We start from the raw sequence: 16,341 nt of genomic DNA, 5'->3' as shown, positions 1-16,341 counted from the left end.
AAGCATCATGTCTCAATTATCAAGTTTTTCATAATTTGATCAAATCGTCAAGGCTGAAGGCTGTGATCATACCAATGAGATCATATTAGTAGGTATTATAAAGAGGAAAGATTTTATACATTTTTATTCAAATCTCAGAAACTACTAACTACTTAGGTATACCGATTTTATTTCGAAAATTATTTCACAAGCTTAACTTACATAAGTATCAAGTTACATTATTAGTTTAGAAACACTGTATGATCTTTTTTTTAATTTTAGTATCATAGCTGAGTATACGCACTGCCATAACACATCTAACATTAAACCAACGAGCGAAAACCCAATTACCTATGTCAAATTTTTAGATCATTCTTCCATTGTTCTTACTGCGTTCGAAAAGATTCTATGCCATGTTCTAATACTGAACAACACTGAATACGAGTTTTCGTTTACAATAAAAGATCACGAAAGAATGGTCTTGCTCTCACTATAGCTTTATGTTCGTTGATACTAAACCAGAAATGTCTCAAATCCTTCCCAAAAGGCAATAATATTATGAATGCCAAGGTATGTTTGTCCTCTTACGTCGCAGGGAATGATGTTAACGATTACTTTACATATATGAATTACTAGCTGCTCCGCGCGGTTTCACCCCCGTGGCTCCACTCCTGTTGCCCGTAGCGTGATGAAATATAGCCTATAACCTTCTTCGATAAATGGGCTATCTAACACCGAAAGAATTTTTCAAATCGGACCAGTAGTTCCCGAGATTAGTGCGTTCAAACAAACAAACAAACAAACTCTTCAGCTTTATAATATTAGTATAGATGGTAGTAAGTAGGTAGTAGTAGATAATGTATAGGCTTATTTTTACCGTGGTTAAAAATCTCACTGGTAAGCAATATTCATCACAATCAGTCAATCACTTTTTATTTTATAAATTCCGATAGATGGCGCTATATTTACAATGTACGACCACTAATAATTTTCTTTGCCCGCATGAGTGAAGCCGTGGGCAACAGCTACTGTAATATTATAAATAATTGTTTATGTTTGTCTTTCTTCAAAATCGCAACAGAGCGATAGTTAGGAGGATAGTCTACTTTCAGCACCGTATTTATTGGATGGGAAAATGGGAATTTCTCTAGACTGCGCGGAAGGAACGCTACCACAGTCCACAATTATAGTAAGTCTGTCTATCTGTTATGTTAATTTCACGCCTAATACACACCATTGATTTGATTTAAATTTTGAATAGTAGGTAAATTGAATCAAATATACTTTTTAAAAAACAGCCTAAAGAGTGTTGAAATAAACAATGTTTTTGCCTGTGGTTTTATGCCTGACACAACAAATAAAACAACCGCTTATCAAAATCTACACTATATCTATACTAATATTATAAACCTGAAGAGTTTGTTTGTTTGAACGCGCTAATCTCAGGAACTACTGGTAGGATTTCTATATAATATCATCACGCTAAGACCCATTGGAGCGGAGTAATGCGGGTAAACCGCAGGGAATTCAGGCAGTCGTTTAAAAAACTTAATTTATGGAGTATGTTGCCTTGTATAAATTAAAAGTTACTACACGGTTAATCACAAATAAAACAACAATATTTTATTAAAATCATTTATTAACTAAAGAATACGTCGCAGTGTCATATCCGTTGAGTATCATCGTTCGATCGATCCAATCTCTAAATACGGCAACATTTACATAAACACCGGGAGTGCTATCTTGGCCGCAACCGATACCCCATGAGACAATACCGGTTTCATAATACCGGTTTTCTTGATTCTGGAATAAATGACATTTTTAATATACATGTTAAGTTTTCTCTCCATATGAACCATTACCAAGTAATATTAAAAAAATACAATTAACAAAATCGGTTCAGCTGTTCTCGAGATCTGTTCGCTTATAGTCGAGCCAATTTAATAGGCAACATTTGACGTCTATCAATTTTATCTTCGAAGAGAGGTAACCTGCTTAAAAACATCGATTAAAGTGAATTAATCGATACGGATTTGAAACATTTGTCAATCGAATTTATTAATTTATGATGATTTTTATTCACAAGTAATCAATGCATTCGATTCTAGATGTCAGATTTCGATTTTTAGAGTAACGTCTCTAGTATTTAAAAAGAAAAAAGGTTTATTGACACAAAATTGTAGCGACGTCAGTTCTTCAATTCAGAAATTGTTTATTATGTTTAGTATGGTTTATCAGTAAAATTAAATCTTAAAATTACTTGTATCGGTCATTATTATTATAAATATGTAATCATAATTGAAAAAAGTTAAGCAAATGTGCAGTTCTAACAAAACGAAATATCATGTTATTCTATGTCGTCGTTACTAGGTTACGTTGTTGAATTTTGTTGAACTGTCAAATGTTGCCTATTAAAATGGCTCTACTATAGTAACACATTTGGCGATCCATTTTTTAGATACATCTTCTCATGTTTTCACAAAAAAGAGCATGAAAAATACCGGTTTTTACCGGTTATCATGAACAGTTGTGGGTAATTTTAAATCAAAGTAAAAAGTGATAAAAAATTATATTGATGTTTATAGTAGAGCCATTTTAATAGGCAACATTTGACAGTTCAACAAAATTCAACAACGTAACCTAGTAACGACGACATAGAATAACATGATATTTCGTTTTGTTAGAACTGCACATTTGCTTAACTTTTTTCAATTATGATTACATATTTATAATAATAATGACCGATACAAGTAATTTTAAGATTTAATTTTACTGATAAACCATACTAAACATAATAAACAATTTCTGAATTGAAGAACTGACGTCGCTACAATTTTGTGTCAATAAACCTTTTTTCTTTTTAAATACTAGAGACGTTACTCTAAAAATCGAAATCTGACATCTAGAATCGAATGCATTGATTACTTGTGAATAAAAATCATCATAAATTAATAAATTCGATTGACAAATGTTTCAAATCCGTATCGATTAATTCACTTTAATCGATGTTTTTAAGCAGGTTACCTCTCTTCGAAGATAAAATTGATAGACGTCAAATGTTGCCTATTAAATTGGCTCGACTATAATAATCAACTCTAAATATCAGCTGATAACGTAAACCCCAAGTGACAACTCAATTTATGTATATGGTATAGCGTAGCAAATCAATTTTTTACGTAAGAGCCTTCTCAATTCTGAGATAGATTTATTAATACGGGTCTCAGTCATAGTACATTGTAGTAGTACATCAACCCATAAGTGTAATTCCCCCCCTCCCCCCACTTACCCGTACAGGACACACGAGGGGCGACCCCCCATCCCCCTTGCACGTATCCTTCCCCTCCACTCCCCCCGCACACATGAAACTCTTGCTCAATTTGAAGAATTTCCCCAATCTTGTACGTCGCAGTCGTTCCTGGCAATCGTCCCGTTCTACTACTGAGATTTCTACCTGTAATAAATACATTAATAATTTAATTGCTTGAAACAGTTTGCCCTGGTTGCCTGGAAGAGATAGCTAATAAGTGAGAAGGCAGTTCAATAAGGCAATTTTTATTTCTGTAATAAATTGTAAGGTTTTCAGTATACAACTATTTTGAAGTGTTAAACAAATAAAAATAACTGAAAAGAACGGAAAATATGATTATTTGGTATTATTAATAGAAAAAAAACACCCGAAGAATAGATTTTTAGGTTAATTGAAACGACTTGATATCTTATATATAAAAATCATAATACTAAAAAACATTTTTTACTTACGACCTTTTAATATACGATTGTGAGTCTAAATATTAAAAATACCTTATTCTTATTACTTACATACCTTTTTCAATATAACCTGGTACCGTCCCTTCTCCCCGAATTCATTTTTGCCCCACCCGGAGGCAAAGCAAGGTGCCCCCGTAGTGGGGACATAGCCAAGTGGGGGCAAACAGGCGAAACCCACGTTAGGGGCACGTTGCATTGGGGACGCTAGGAATAGGAGTGCTATGTCGTTGTGAAGGTTACCTGTATGAGGACAACATTAATTTTAATTCAAACTCATACATTTATTTATTTAATTAGACTTCTTCTAGAAGCACTTTTGAATCATCATTATCATATTATTAACTTTATCATCGATACGGAAAGCAGTAGGTATCTATGGAGAAGAACCGGCAAAAAACTCCATAATTGCTCTTTTAAAATCTTAGTTTAAAATCATGTCAATAGTAACTTTAAATTTTATAAAAATATGTGTAACTATATTATATCATAATATATCATTATATCATAATAATGATGCCAAAGAACTGTCCTGTGGCTCGTTACAAAAGGTTGCGATGAAGCGCTGTCGTTTTACCACCATAGAAATATTACGGATCTTATACGTCATGGTATAGAGGCAGATAACTAATCATGTAGGATTTAGGACACAATTGTAAAATAAAATATATTAGTAAGTAAAAGCAAGAATATAATAGAACGATAAGAACTTTATAACACCATTCATGCAATCTTAACCACCCCATGAGTACCGTATTGATACAAGTCCACATTACCAATGAAAGGAAGTTAATATTACTCAATTCTAGATAACCTAAAAACGTAAATGACCTAAAAATACACACGCATATCAAACTACTTATGAACTACGCGCTACTCACCAGCCTTATAAGGTTAAGCCTTAAGGTCTCAGCACACATATGGGATCGGAAAGGGATCGTAACCGTAACGCCTTTCGCCTCGCTGTCAACCAGGCGTCAACCTACCGTATGCACGTGACGAAAGCGTATCAGCAGCGCCTGTACGTCAACTCGGCTACGGCTAGGCGACACCGGCGTTACGCCTAAAAACGGTAACTACGGCAAGTCGTAGCGGGCAGAGACGTAAGCGCGGGGACGGAGAGACGTAAGCGCGGGGACGATGAGCCGTTGCAAGTTCGGAGCCTGTTCCGAGGGGAGGCGATTACGTTACTATTCCGATAAGTGTGCGTTGCAGTAGGGAGTTTAATACAAACCATTCTGAACGGCTCGAGGCGATACGGTTACGATCCCTTTCCGATCCCATATGTGTGCTGAGACCCTTATAAGGCTGGTGAGTAGCGCGTAGCTATAATTTACTCTTAAATAAAAGTTACTGGTATTAAATTAAACAGTGTGTATGTTTGTTTGTCTGTCAAGTTGCAACGAAGCGATTTTATGGTTTGATTCTGGATATCTAGATTCTAGATATGTAAGAGGCTAAAGAGTGATATAGGCCATTTTTATATAGCGAAATCTAGGATAGACCTAATATAGATGTCTAAATAGCCTATGTTCTAGAAGTATTAAGTAACTAGATTTAAAACACGAATAATCCTTAGAAAATTCACCTTTTATTAAACTCCTCATGCACTACAACCCTATTCAACTATTTCCTCATTTATAAAATCTAATTTACACCATATCCAGAATGTTTTATTGCAGTATTATATCCAGAACGGGAAAGTTATGGCGATAGATGTCGTAGGTATATATAGCGCTTTCATTTTTGCACACAAGAAATAATACTGCTTTAAGACATTATGGTGCGGAGAGAGATAGCCTAAAAGCCAAGTTCAACCTAAAATAATTTTCAAATTGTCCTTTGACTAATCTAGTTCTCACCTAGAAGTCTAAATATCCTAAGATACTAGACCTAGAACACCTAGAATACCCTGAAATACTCACGCTTATTAAACTCCTCATGCACTACCACCTTATCTACTCTCTTCTCTTGATTGGGATATATCTCTTTCGTCGTCTGTGTATCCCATTCTCCCGCTCTAGCTCTATAGTGATGTTCTTCATCGACAATATGAGCCGCTGTGAGCACAACACTAGGGTGGATTAGGGAACCTCCACCTATGTATAGGTCGAAAAGTTGGGAGTTTGCGTCGTTCTCGTTTACTGGTTCTTGTCTGAAAAAAGTTTATTTTAAGTAAATATTTAACTAACTATGTACTTAGTTTATTATTTTTTAAATACGAAATTTCTAAATACATAGAAAAATTTTTATCACGACGCGAGGCGGGATTCGAATGCGCGTGTTATTATCGCTGGCATTTCTCTTTTTGCTAGGGTATGGATTTTCAAAAACAAAAAGAAAATAATTCGGACAGAGCCGGGGCGAACAGCTAGTATGTAATTTATAGAATGGAGATATTCTGATGTGTTATAAATGAAAAATAATTCAATCAGTAAGGTAAAGAAGAAATGTAGGAAATGGTTTTACTGAGGTCGAAATCATTACAGAAACAAAGTTTGTCGTTTAGTGGAACTTATTTTCCTTAATAATATTTATGTTTGTGAAGAAGAAGAAGATTTCATATTCGAACTTAAGATATAATTTTTAATTAAAAATAAACATATTATATTACCTTAAAACAGCCACCATCCAGGGGAATTCCCCGAATTTCGCGAAATCCCCGCTCGGGTCACCGGTCGATACGAAACCGACCCCATTCGGGTTCCGCCAACCACAACCGTCATGCTGTAATAATTATTATAAAACTTATTGAAGTGAAACTTCATTAGGCGCGTTGAGAGTAAATTTTCAAGGTCACGACGTGGTATCTTTGAACCTAGCTGAAGAAGTTTCACTTCTGAAGGCACACACGCTCTTTTTATCATTAACTGTTCCCCGCGGTTTCACCCGCAATGCTCAGCAGTTGGTCTTAGCGTGATGATAAAATATAGCCTTCCTCGATAAATAGGCTATCTAACACTGAAAGAATTTTTCAAATCGGACCAGTAGTTCCCGAGATTAGCGCGTTCAAACAAACAAACTCTTCAGCTTTATAATATTAGTATAGATTAGAAACGACCTAAGTTGTAATAGGAAAAATATACATATTATGTATGTGTTAGGCTGGTTGCGGAGCTTGACCGACCATCAGTGCGTACGTCAGTCGCGCTTGTCCTATGTATGGAAATTCATAAAACCGTTCATAGCTAGACCGACCATACGCACGCGTATTGTCATGCGCGTTAGTGTCATAGTCATACAATTGTTGATGCGTATCGTCAGGACCGACGGTACGCACTGACGGTCGGTCAAGCTCTGCAACCAGCCTTAATAGGCTGACACGGACTAGTAAATTATATCATCCTCGTCACAAAATTACATCCTAGTTACTATAATATTGATATTTAAATAAATGCGAAGTGAGGATGTGTGCGTGTGTGTGTGTGTGTGTTTGTTACTCTTTCACGAATATACTACTGAACCGATTACAATGAAATTTAGCACACATATAGAGCGTAACTTGGATTTACACTAAGGGTAGAAACGGAAATCCCACGGGAACGGGAACTATGCGAGTTTTTCTTTTAAAACGCGGGCGAAGCCGCGGGCGGAACTCTAATGTATAACAACCTTTGCAGGTCAGCTATTATTTACACTTAATTGTGCTAGCATACAAATAAATCCTTAAAACTAAAAAGTATATGTTGAAAATAAATTATTATTCGTATAAGATTAGAAAGAAAATTCGTGGTATTCTATTAAAGTTTTATTAATATACTAGCTTACCGTCCGCGGCTTCGTCCGCTTTGTCTAAAACCTAACAAATTATATACTAAAACCTTCCTCTTGAATCACTCTATCTATTAAAAAAAACGCATCAAAATCCGTTGCGTAGTTTTAACCCTTAATTTGGCACTGATAAAAATATTCAAAATATATGAATTTGACAATTTTGTGGTTTTAGGAGTATGTCATAAAGTTCTCGAAAAATGAAAAAAAAAATCTACCATAGCCCACTGCTGGGAAAACCTGTGTCCGTCACAGCGGACACTGCCAAATTACGGAAAATAAAAACCACAGCTATTTTTATGTTTTTTTACTAAAGAAAAATACAGAAATGAAAATTTTAGAACTATTTGATACCGAAGTACAGTTTATTTTGTATGAAATTAAAAAAAAAAACCAATTCAAGTTTATTTTGTATGAAAATTAAAAAAAAAGTCTCTAAATTCTACTTCTGTTAGTTGAATTGAATTGCCGGTTTTTTTAACTGAATATGGGTTTGTCTGCTCTACGATACTAGTAAAATATCTAGAGAAAAAAAGGTGAAGGAAACTCAAAGGTGAATCATCTTCTGGCATGTCTATGTAATCATCCTCCTCACCTTCTTCTATTGTCGCTTGGTGACGGAATTGAGTTACTCTCCAATAATTGTAAGTCAGCTGAATTTTTTTGTTTTTTTTGGTCTTTTGGCTTTGAGTGTAGGTGGTTTCCTAGATCTTATTTTTCGGGGTGCTAATCAAGAAGCTATTGGTGTTATAGGCGTTGCAGGCAATCAAGGAATAGCAGATAGGGACTGAACATTTTCAAAAATGGACTCGCCAATTTCACGCGAAAGAATCTGGTCATCAGCAGGTCTATCAGAATCTTCGGAGTGTAATTCTTCATCGACGGATGTATCTATTGTTACGTTAGCAAGGAAAGATGGTGCAGATGGTGCAGGAGAAAACAGGGGGGTGGATGAATTTGTACGTGCTTCATGCAATTGAGTTTCCGAATCTGATATTTCGCTAGCATGGGAAGGTGTATGTTCATTCGGCACTAAAGCAATAATTATACTTGCGCGATTAGGCTGTTGGCAATGAAAAAAAATCCAAACTCACACACACACATTTTGACGGTGTCCGCCGCAGCGGACATATTAATAAAGTGGTACTTTTCTATACAATTAGCAATGTCCGCTGTGACGGACAAAACATTTCGGTTACAAATAAACACCATAAAAATGTAATAAAGTGTGTATGTTTTTGTAAATAATGATTGAAATGTTTATGATCTAATAAATAAATATAAAATTCAATTCGTTTTTCGACAAAAAATAAGAAAAATAATTATAAATACTTTGAGCAAAACAGGTGGCCGCCTTTTCGCAGACATTTTGCGTCCCAACTGACATATGCAATGTTGTCACAATCATTGCTTAATTTTTTACTATTTGTTTATGGTATAAATAAACATTTAATCGATTAAAAATCGATGAACATGAAATAAAAACTTGACAGGATTTATTTTAAGTAAGTGTCCGTCACACCGGACTATACCAAATTAAGGGTTAAAGATTTAAGCATACAAAGGGACATAGGGACAGAGAAAGCGACTTTGTTTTATACTATGTAGTGATATTGTTATATACTTTAACTAAAACTTATTTTGCTTACATTTTCCGGTTTCGGAGTGATTGGATCGTCACTATCTCTGATATTAGAAGAACGACAGCACACGTCCAAATATGATGGACACGCGCTTTCTCCGATTCTGAAAAATTTAAGATATTATAGCATTCAATGCTTTAAAATTTATCTAAAATCATTATTATCAGCTATTTACGTATAAAAAACAACTAGACTCACAATCACGCTCGCTTAGATTACAAAATAAAAGATGTAATCTAAGCACGCTCGTAATTTGTCTAAAAAGAACAACTCAAAACTCTGCCTAGGCACTAGCTTCCGCCCGCGACTCCGTCCGCGCGGATGTCGATCTTCGCGTGGTTGGTTTATTTCTCCATTTTGAGTAACTCTGACAATGACATCTTATAAATATCGATTGGACCCAAATACCTATAATAATTAACGCAACGTGTGTTCGCGGTTCTACAGAACAACGTCTATGGATAAAACTGAAAAATTAAGATTTATTTTTTTCTACGTATTTTTCCAGGATAAAAAGTATCCTATTTTATGCCCAGGATAATAAGGTATAATTTTACCAAGTTTCATCGAAATCGAACAGTTAGTTTTCACGTGATGCCTGAACATACAGACAGACAGACAGACAAAAATTTTTTTAATCACATATTTGGGTTTGGTATCGATCCAGTAACACCCCCTGCTATTTATTTTTTCAATATTGTCAATGTACAGAATTGACCCTTCTACAGATTTATTATAATATGTATAGAAGATAGTTTTCTAATGAGCGATATAGTTTTAGTGAATGTAACTGTCACAAGGTAATAATTAAACAACATGTAATATTGTATACGTACATCAGAAGACTCTGCCTTAATACACATGTAGGTAGAGTTTTACTTTGGACAATTTTGTACATGATCGTGTGTCTAGTTCTTTATTTTTCATAAATACTTGAGATAAAAAAAAAATTGGTTGTCTGTAAAGTCGGTTTACTGACGATCATAGTTGAACGTGACAACGATTGTATGCTTCTTTGTCGCTTGTTCCGCGCTCTCACTTGCACTGGAACGCCTCAGAGCGAGGTAACGCCGCATGAGTCATGTTTTTTCGGGCGTGCAGCCGGCTCTATCGAATTATAAGACGTTGTCACGTCAATAATTGAGAAAAGTTTTAGATTATAAAAGTGAAATTAGCTTTTTGGGTTCGTCGAGTGTCATATTTGAGTTTAAGTGTAGTTTAAAACCTGAGTTTATTTGGAAACTAGCTTACCGCCCGCGGCTTCGCCCGCTTTGTATAAAACCTTCCTCTTGAATCAGTCTATCTATCAAAATCCATTGCATAGTTTTAAAGATTTAACCATACAAAGGGACATAGGGTCAGAAAAAGCGACTTTGTTTTATACTATGTAGTGATACTCTTACCGTATATCTATAATACCAGCACCATCTGTATTCAACGTGCCGTTTTCATTACACAAATAGTAAACCACGCACACGCCTGGCTCGTTGTCCTTTGTCATACATTTTGTGTCCGGCGTCACTGGAAGAGATAGTACGATAATTATAGAGTAATAAATAATAATACTATAAAAAGGTTTATATCCATACTTATTATTATAAATGCGAAAGTAACTCTGTCTGTCTGTCTGTTACTCAATCACGCCTTAACTACTGAACCAATTTGAATGAAATTTTGTATAGAGATATTTTGATACCAGAGAAAGGACATAGGATAGGTTTTATCCCGGAAATCCCACAGGAACGGCAACTATGCGGGTTTTTCTTTGACTGCGCGGGCGATGCCGCGGGTGGAAAGCTAGTAATATTATAAAAAGGTTTACATGTTTTATATAGGGGTTAATCCTCGGAAATATAAATAAATATTTCAGGACAATTTTCACACACGGCACGATCTTTTCCCATAATAACTAATAAGCTTGTGTTATGGAAACCAGATGGCCGATAAACATACGTATATATATAATTTTAAATAAATACTTTTATAGATAATTAACACACAGACACAGTGCAAACATCTATGTTCATCACACAAATATTTGCCCTGGCTGGAAATCGAACTCACGACCTCTGTCTTGGAAGGCAGAGTCACTACCTTTAGTTTCTGTGATCTGTGGTCACTACCAACCAAGCCAACTGGTCAGTAAGTATGTACCTACTATAATATCTATGTCCACAATCGCCTATAAATGTCATAAAAAATGTCCGACCCGCGTTCTTAAAACTATTCATTCAAACTAGCTCCTTAATTCGTCGCAGTAATGTTCAAAGTTTATTGTATCGCTCATAAGAAAACTCTGCTTAATACACGTATAGGCAGAGTTTTGCTTAGGACAAATTTTCAGCGTGATTGTGTGTCTAGTTGTCTATTTACGTGAATGCACTGATATGAAGCTATTAGGGAGTGATATAGCCTATTTAAAACGTGGTTGAAGCCGGGACAAACGGCTAGTGGTAAATATCTTACCCTCATTGTCATCTTTGGGCTGCGCTGGGTCTAGGTTTAAACCTGATACCACCAAAAGGAGAGTCGCAAAAGTAGCTTGGTATCTCCACATCTGAAATGAAATGTAAATTGTGTAAGTCACTTTAATGCTTTTTAAATTTCAAATTCTTGCTACGTTGGAAAAAACGTGGGAGGTTCTCGATTCGACTGTTTTTTTTTAATACTAGCGGTCCGCCCCAGCTTTGCCCGTGGTACATAATTATGTTTTTTACATAAGAACCATCCTCGTACTTCAAGGAATATAATAAAAAAAGAATTATCGAAATCGGTCCACCCGTTCACACGTGATGCCGTGACAACGCGAAACTGGTGTCATTTTTATATTATGTATAGATGTACTGAACTCTGTTTTTGTGTTTCATTGGTCCCATTTTAGAATAGTCGTACTTCCTTCCTCGAGAACGTCGACCGAGTTAAAGTTTAAACAGACCTTTTTTAGAGACGATAATTATTATTTTTTAAATTGCTTGAGTAGGTAGGTAATACTCATTTGGAGTACTTATTTTGGTTAAGACTTAAGTCGGAGAAAGGCGCTACTGGTTCTAATTGATATTATTTTTGTGTTAAATAGTCCATTTATTGAGGAAGGAAGTCTTATAGACCATTATAGGCTTCCTAACATAAAGCAACGACCAATAGGAAGGGAGCAGCAATGAAAAGAAAGAACTACTAAAGTCTAAAAATACTTATTCATTTTTATGAGCTTCTGTTGAATGCACTGCATAAACGGTTATGACTTATGACCTGTATGCTTAAATCTTTAAAACTAGGCAACGGATTTTTAATGCGGTTTTTTTAATAGATAGAGTGATTCAAGAGGAAGGTTTTAGTATATAATTTATTAGGTTTCAGACAAAGCGGGCGAAGCCGCGGGCGTTAAGCTAGTATACTTAATAGTAGCTAACCCTACTAATATTATAAATGCGAAAGTATTTGTTTCACGTCGCAACGGAGCGATTTCTTGATGATTTTTGTGTCTGGGCATAATTAGGAGGCTAGAGAGTGACATAGGCTACGTCTAAAGGCTACTTATTACCGCGGCGAAACATTTTATGCCCACGGGAATTTCCTATTACTGCGCGGGCGGAAAATTAATGTAGTTGCCAGTAGTTTTTCTTCCTTTTATCCTACTTCCTACTATCCCACTATCCTACTAATATTAAAAATGCGAAAGTTTGTGAGGATGTGTGTGTGTGTGTGTGTGTGTTTGTTACTCTTCCACGCAAAGACTACTGAACCGATTACAATGTTTAGCACACATAATATAGTGGGTAACTTGGATTAACATATAAGATATTACGGAAATCACACGGGAACGGGAACTAGGTATGTGGGTTTTTCTTTGAAAACGCGGGCGAAGCCGCTTAATTCTAGCTATCCCATAGATTAATAGGGGTAAAACCGCGCGGCAGAACTAGTAATGTAAGGCAAAACACAGATCGCTAGGTCAGCTGGTTATAAATAATAACGAATATATTAAGCAGACAGTATGAATCATATTGCGTAAAGACCGCGGTTTTCCTTGTTGAGATATAAATGTGCTGTTAGTGCAGGTAATATCAATAATATAAGGAATATATAGTTTTATGACTTACTACAATGTGATTACGAATCATCTAATAATATAATAATATAATAATAATCCATACTAATATCACAGACTAATAATAATATACTACGTATACAACTAATATTATAAATGCGAAAGTAACTCTGTCTGTCTGTCTGTCTGTTACTCAATCACGCCTAAACTACTGAACCAATTTTTAGAAATTTGGTATGGAGATATTTTGATACCCGAGAAAGGACATAGGCTACCTTTTATTGCAAAATATGTACCACGGGCGAAGCCGGGGCGGACCACTAGTATATTATAAAGGCGAAAGTTTGTATGGATGTATGGATGTTTGTTACTCTTTCACGTAAAAACTATTGAACCGATTACAATGAAATTTAGCACACATATAGAGGGTAACTTGGATTAACACATAGGATAGTTTTTATCCCGGAAATCCCACGGGAACGGGAACTATGGGGGTTTTCCTTTGCAAACGCGAGCAAAGCCGCGGGCGGAAATCTAGTTTTAAAATAAGTATGGGTTTTTCATACTCAAGTTACATTTTGACTGACCATTTGATATTGGTGACGTGACTGTTTTACCCACATTTTTCCGTTCCTATTGGTTTACTATCAAACAAACTCTTCTTTACTTCTTTCTCGATTATATTCAGCTATTGCCAAGTTATCTAATACAAATATCTATACTAATATTATAAAGAGGAAAGGTTTGTATGTATGTATGTATGTATGGTTTACACGCATAAACTACTGAACCGATTACAATGAAATTTAGCACACATATAGAGGGTAAGTTGGATTAACACATAGGATAGGTTAGAGCCGCGGGCGGAAAGCTTCTACAAGCTTCTAAAAGCATCTACAAGAGTATCAAGTTATCTTAGTTATCAACACATCATTGACCCATTTAGGTAAATCTATACCTTCTAATATGTATAATAAAGCTGAAGAGTTTGTTTGTTTGAACGCGCTTATCTCAAGAACTACTGGTCCGATTTGAAAAATTTTTCGGTGTTGGATAGCCCATTTATCGAGGAAGGCTATAGGCTATATATCATCACGCTAAGACCAACAGGAGCGGAGCAACGTGGGTGAAGCTGCAGGGCACAGCTAGTAGTAATTAAATATGAATAATATTGTTAAACAAGTGATAACTGCGTTAAAAACAACCGACTTCAAACTTGCACTTGCAAAAATGCCCAGAAAATAAAAACTACTGGGCCTATCCGAATAAAATTTTTATGGGACCAATTCGACACCATCCCGCATAGAACAAAAAAAGAATCACGTAAATCGGTTCAGAAACCTCGGAGTAATCGGTGTACATACATAAAAAAAAACTCCTCCTTTTTTTGAAGTCGGTTAAAAAACGCTTTTAAAGTTTATCGTAATTAAATTAAGTACAACTTTGATTATAACGATATCCTTATATTAAATTATGTTTCTGTTTTTTTTTTCTCTCGCACCGGCGCGGAGCTGAGGCTAGATCGATAATTTCCGCTATTTATTGCGCGGCTAGAGCTGGATCCGCTCTTGGGTAACACCTAATAAGTTCTTGACAATTTTATTATTTAAAAATTGCGATTCTTTGGTAATTTAATAAAAAATAACTACTCATAATAAAGTCAGTCTACCCTCGAATTTTTTACGAATGCACTCCTTGGTCTTTGATCCATCATACTCGAAAGTACACAGAAACACACACAAAAATAAAATTTGTTAAGAGGTTCACTAATTAAAGATTTTAAGAATATGCATTAGTTATAAAGCTGTACTTACGTATTATTTATATTCTATTCTATGCATAGGTAATAATTTGTAAAATTAAAACTTTGCAAAAGTTTTGCAGGAAATTGAACTTTAAAAGCATTAAGCTTAAGGTCACAGAGTTGCTTACCATGAACGCCTTGTTTATTTAATATTACATAACTAAACTAATATTTTAATAACACAAAACTTTTTAAACTAATACAACACTACGCAATTTATTTGTTTGACATTGGAGGTACTTTTTTTTAGAATAACGACACTGCCCCTCGTTAGAAGGTTGAACACAGACTAAAAAGTAGACAATGAAAAAAAGAATGGTTCAACTTGTTTGTGAATGTTGCCAGTGTCAGAATCAAATTCCCTTAGGTCCTTAATTACTTTTTTTTGCTATTTACAAATATTTCGTTTCGTTTTATGAATGGAATATGTACGAATTTCGGGGAAAATATAATTTTGATCAACTTCTACTGGACTATAATCGTTGTCTTAGAGAAAGTCGAGATTATCAATATAATTATGATAAATAAATCTTAATAAATCGTAGAATCGTCACATTAAACACGTTGTAACGAAATAATTATTAGTAAAAGTCATTCCTGTATGACAACTATATCGCATACCTACAGTAACCAACTAATTATGGAGAATACAATGCATGAGTTAATAATATATTACATATATAGAAACCAAGCGTATCTAAATGGCGCTAAAAAAATTTAATTCCCATTCATTCTGGAATACACGTGCACAGCTTATGGTTACTGAATAAGAACTATTTACTATATGTATAGTGACCTCAGTTTCCCAAATGTAGTTAGGTATGTGAATAATTATAAAGTCCCTACTTCTGTGCACATGTCAAACGTGTGGCAACCCATTCTTATTAGAATAAACAATAATCATAATCAAACTAGATGGTGCTAGATGTGACATCATCTAATGATTTTATTAAAACATTAAAACTTATTGGTTTATTAATGTTAAAATAATGACTATTAAATTATCACAGACATTATTATGAGTTTTTGTTTGTGTTACTTTGAATTAAAGTTCAAAAATGAAGTATTTTTATATTATTGTTATATTAAGTACTAGCTTCCGCCCGCGACTCCGTCCGCGCGGATGTCGGTCTTCGCGTGGATGGTTTATTTCCATTTATGTATATAGTTCCATTTTGAGTAGGTACCTCTGACAATAAAATCTTATAAATATCTATTGGACCCAATTCCCAAATACGGCTAGGCCTTTAATAATACGCAACGTGTGTTCGCGGTTCTACGGAACAACGTCTATGGATAAAACTGAAAAATTAAGATTAATTTTTTTCTAC

At 35.0% G+C, this 16,341-nt stretch overlaps 1 protein-coding gene across 1 annotated transcript; it reads right to left on the bottom strand.

The window, feature by feature from the left end:
* Positions 1 to 1,600: 1,600 nt before the first annotated feature.
* LOC123702145 (phenoloxidase-activating factor 2-like) lies at positions 1,601 to 15,324 on the bottom strand. Its single transcript, XM_045649807.1, has 9 exons — positions 15,139 to 15,324; positions 11,625 to 11,715; positions 10,562 to 10,679; positions 9,165 to 9,261; positions 6,359 to 6,471; positions 5,670 to 5,899; positions 3,803 to 3,987; positions 3,266 to 3,430; positions 1,601 to 1,782 (listed from the first exon to the last, which is right to left on the bottom strand). The coding sequence occupies exons 1-9, from the start codon at positions 15,139 to 15,141 to the stop codon at positions 1,612 to 1,614; spliced, it is 1,173 nt and encodes a 390-aa protein (XP_045505763.1). The 5' UTR covers positions 15,142 to 15,324; the 3' UTR covers positions 1,601 to 1,611.
* Between the last annotated feature and the right edge of the window lie 1,017 nt (positions 15,325 to 16,341).

Source organism: Colias croceus, chromosome 23 (assembly GCF_905220415.1).
Source record: "Colias croceus chromosome 23, ilColCroc2.1".
In the NCBI taxonomy this organism is placed as follows: Eukaryota; Metazoa; Arthropoda; class Insecta; order Lepidoptera; family Pieridae; genus Colias; species Colias croceus.
This window is presented reverse-complemented; position numbering and strand designations above follow the sequence as displayed.

Bases quoted from the DNA above. Each gene is read 5' to 3' on its own strand.
- LOC123702145 (XM_045649807.1), bottom strand. The intron at 9,262-10,561 runs GTAAGAGTATCA...TAAATTTTTCAG, and splicing joins GCTGGTATTATAGATATACG to AATCGGAGAAAGCGCGTGTC. The intron at 3,988-5,669 runs GTGAGTATTTCA...GTCCTCATACAG, and splicing joins GCATGAGGAGTTTAATAAGC to GTAACCTTCACAACGACATA.